Below are 4,535 nucleotides of genomic sequence, written 5' to 3'. Positions count from 1 at the left end.
AGTAAGATGTTCATGACTGAACAAATACTGATAACTAGTTTCCCCCCCAAGGAATGTAATTAGTGTTAAGTGAAACAAAGTCAATACCGGAGTACCAAATAAACTACTGCTTGGTGGAAAAGGACATTTTAAGGAAACTAATGCATTGTCTCGAACTACTGACATTTTTTCCGAGGTAGTTCAGTCGGAGACTTTAATTATCCTACATATAATACGTATAGCTTTCCCAAAAATATTTAGTTATAGTGTAATAGTGATGAGTTCTCATAACATTGAAATAATTTCCACTGACCTGTCCTTATTTTGTAATACTGATATTAAATTAAATACAAAATATTGGAGCATCTCTTATTATTTTCTACAAAACAAGAATGGACCTTGTAGTGTTGAACTGGATCACAACCTGCAATATGATAAATCGGAAACAACGGCTCACTTATGCATATAAAAAATAGATGTGTTTTATTTTCAGATACATGACCCTTACTGGATGATAATATAATATCACAGCATTAATACCATGTATTTTATTTAAATGCTACTACGAAAAATAAATAAAGCAAAAGACTGATTAAACAGCAGTAACTCATCCAGCCCAATAGGGGCAGTGCTCTGTTGTCGCAGATGTCTCTTCCGGGTCAAACCTGTCATTACCCCGCCTCTCTCGTTCCACAGTCCTTCCGGTCTGACCGCCATCATAGACAGCAGGTAAGATTTAAATGTTGACAACTATCTGCCAAAATCCACGTATAATCTTTACCATCCGTCGTTTTCCACCGGACACAGTGAAACTATAGACACATATAGAACTTATCTAACATCTGTAGGCATTATTTGTGTCACAAGAACAAGTGAAAGATAGGAAAAAATGAATCCCTGTCAGTGACTCATAAGCCCCATAGTTGTGTTCATTCTGTGCATAAATCGATCTCTATACTTCATTGCTAACACGTATAGGAGCTACACGGTAGATTGTCTACTGAGACGCGTTTTAGAAACATTTTCTCAAGTTAAGTGTAATTTAACTTCACCTGTATGTCCACCCGGTTCTGTTACACTAACGTTAGCAGTGCATGCTAACTCTGAAAACATAAACCGTTATATCTGCACTAGCGGAAGTGCTTCTGTTGACTGTTGAACATGTGGTTGCTGCTTAAATGGGTCTTGAAAAAGTTGTATCAATTGTGACTTATTTTTAAATGTTCTTATCTCCTGCAGAAATGGCTATCCGCTACCCTATGGCTGTTGGCCTTAACAAGGGCCATCCAGTCACCAAAAATGTGACTGCCCCCAAACACAGCCGCCGGCGTGGGGTGAGTTTCTGATGTTTCACATTTAATACATTACTGCTACTACTAAAGCACTCCAGACCTCACTAGGAGTGTGATGCTTAATGTGCTTGTCTGAGATCAGTTTGTAACAAGACAACATGTCATTTCATGAGTTACTTTAAGCTGATCCATGTCCTGATTAGATGCTGAATATTCTGACAGCAAACCAAGCCAGTCTATTTAAAATGTGATACTTCTTCCACCCTGTCCCATCTGAAATTAATGGATTATTTGCCATCAATTACTTTTTTGCTCACCTAAGACATGTTGGCACTATGAGAAGCATTATCAGGCTTCATGATGATTTGATTTTTAGGACAAAAACAAGTCATTTTAAATCGATAAATCTTGGCTGTGGGACATTTTTTATTAGCCTAATATAACAAGTACATAACTGACATTTTAATGTATATTTTAAATAATCATTAGTAGCAGTCTGATTTCCATCCTATGCATATCTCACTGCAAGAGTTTAATGCAACTTTTCCCTGTTTGAATCATGAATGCGTAAATATAACATGGCCATTCGTAAAAGAAAATAACTGAGCCTTTTAAAATGTCAATTTTAACAGTGACATAACATTTGTTGTTGGCCGTATGCCCGATAAAGCTACAGGGCTTAAAACTGGGCAGAACAGTGACATTTGGAAACGGGCAAAGCACAATAACATATTTGAACAGTAAAAGTTGAGTGTTGCAAAAGTTATCATGACTATAACACATATTGACTGTAATGTAAAAAGAGCCACAGTCTTTCCAACAAGTGGGGTGAAATGTGCAACATATTTACTAAAGCTGCCATTTCGGATGCTATGAAGATGGTATAAGGATGTATAGTCATATAAATGTAGTTTTTTTTTAATTTATTTTTTAAAGCACAGTTAATAATAAAAATAATTCACGGTCTTTATTTTAGCACTTTTCCAAGTCCTCAAAGCGCTTTTCATTATATGACATTGAATACCGTGGACAATACACACAGATGTTTGAAGTTCAGGGTATGTAACATTATTCATTTCAAACAAGCTCTGATCAAATGTATTTTTGTATTATGAGTCTTAAATAATTCTTTCAAAAATAAAAAATGCTACTACATGCTGTTCCAGATTGATCCAATAAGCCCTAAATGTAACTTTCCTAAAACTATATCCACCTCTTGTAAAGCCTGGGGACAATCTGTCCATACATGGCGGAAACAATGCCAGGCTGCTGAAGAACAGAAGAGTTTCAGAGATGTAGCTCAGGGCATAGTCCTCTTTTCCCTACAATGTCTGATTACATGGTCAAAAGTAAACTTCTCAAGTTGCTGGTCAAAGCTTATAAATCAAATTTTTGTAAAGCATGATTTACTCACTTTGATTTGCTGCAGAATATGGAATATTTGTATAAACAATGATGTCCATTGCAACGATTCCTGTATAATTTGAAAGGATCTGTGGTTTTAAAGCTTTGTCTTTCCTCTGCAGCGTCTGACCAAACATAGCAAGTTTGTCCGGGACATGATCCGTGAGGTGTGTGGCTTTGCTCCATATGAGAGGAGAGCCATGGAGTTGCTCAAGGTGTCCAAGGACAAGAGAGCCCTCAAGTTCATTAAGAAGAGGGTAAGTTAGTGTTTGTCAAGTCAGAGTGCTGCTGCACAGCCAAAGCAGCATGTTCATTGCATTGGTGACAGAGCAACTTGTACATGCAGCTGTACAATCTACTGCAGAGCTTGTATTGGTCTGTAGCATGTGCTGATAGTAGGCTAGAGGGTGTTGAGTCTAATGTTTCTCTCTCCTCCACAGATTGGCACTCACATCCGTGCCAAGAGAAAGAGGGAGGAGCTGAGCAACGTTCTGGCTGCCATGAGGAAAGCTGCTGCCAAGAAGGACTAATCTGTCACTTAATAAACGTTTTCTAAACTCTGAAAGCCAGACTGGTGTCGTTTGTCTTCTGCTTTGCGCCTTTTCTATGATGTTTTTGTTTTTGTTTTTTTAAACACTGTTTGTGAAAACTGATGCCTCATTACTGTTCAATAATGCATAAAATATAATGTTGCATTGACCAGTGTAATAAAACCTCCCTGGAGGTCTGCTCCTCACTATCAAGAGGTGGTGGAGGTCTGGATGATGCACTTTGCAGGCTGTTGTTGGCCCCTTCATGGTCAGTGCTCAGGCCCCTCTGACTCCATGATGAAACATCTGCAGCCACAATCCACCCTGTCTGATTCCCAGACACTTCAGTGTTTATGGGTGCCATCAGGGAGATGTCATTAGCATCACAGCAACTCCTTTTGCAACATCAACAAGGACACAACTAAGAAAAGGAAATAGACATTCAACTTAACAACTACAATCATAATACTGAAATTACTTTCAGATGCTTGTATTTTTGATTTCCTGTCTTTATGGTCTTACTGGGAGTTGCATGTTAGCCGATATGTAGAAATGCAATGGACAGGACTTATTACTTTTAGAGCCAGAGCCCCCCTAAATAAATGCTCACTTTTGGTTATACTTTTATTTAATATACAATATCCCAAGCCGTCTACAAGTGGTAGTAACAATGTGGAAATGATAACTTAAGGTGATCAGCTGGTTTCAGCCCGACTGACCTATCGTTCTCCATGTCTTGTGAAAAGACATATTTTTAATTTATTTTTATTCAGGACCTTCGTACAGGCATTTGAAAGTTGTTATTCATGGGTACACTTATTTTTAAACAATTATATGTATCTATAAAAAAGTAATCCTACGTACTCGTGGATGGATAATGGAGAGTATTTAACAAGTATATGTCGAACAGTTGTGCCGCTGATCCCCTACAGCTTGGCTATATGATCATAACAACAAACCCCTTTATTTACAGTTTACAATTTGCATTGGTAGCAGCTAGTTTAAATACTAGTATAATAAAAGCAGTAACACATTTTGGAATCTGTTATTCATCAATACTATTTGATGCATGCTACCCTATATATATATATATATATATATATATATATATATATATATATATATACAGTCTATGATGCTACCTCATTACCTTACTCCCTTACTACCTGTGTTATCTGAGGTGTAGCTTTTTTGCCTGCCCTTCACTGTGTGCGGCGGCGTTGCCCCTGGTGACGCGTCTCTATCTACTGGGTCCCGCCCAGGCTTCTTATTTTCGGCCAGTGATTGGCTGTTAGGCGCCCCCCCCTGCCGTTTACTGGCTAGGCTAGCT

The 4,535-nt window shown here is 38.0% G+C and overlaps 1 protein-coding gene across 1 annotated transcript; it reads left to right on the top strand.

Moving 5' to 3' along the window:
• Positions 1–594: 594 nt before the first annotated feature.
• On the top strand, positions 595–3,240 carry rpl36 (ribosomal protein L36). The gene is made up of 4 exons (XM_079651832.1): positions 595–708; positions 1,219–1,313; positions 2,798–2,932; positions 3,116–3,240. Exons 2-4 carry the CDS (start codon positions 1,221–1,223, stop codon positions 3,203–3,205), a joined length of 318 nt encoding a protein of 105 aa, XP_079507958.1. The 5' UTR covers positions 595–708; positions 1,219–1,220; the 3' UTR covers positions 3,206–3,240.
• Positions 3,241–4,535: the final 1,295 nt, after the last annotated feature.

The sequence above is a fragment of the Notothenia rossii genome, assembly GCF_949606895.1.
Source record: "Notothenia rossii genome assembly, chromosome: 1".
NCBI lineage: Eukaryota > Metazoa > Chordata > Actinopteri > Perciformes > Nototheniidae > Notothenia > Notothenia rossii.
Note: the sequence above shows the minus strand (reverse complement) of the source record. Positions and strands in the feature narration are given on the sequence as shown.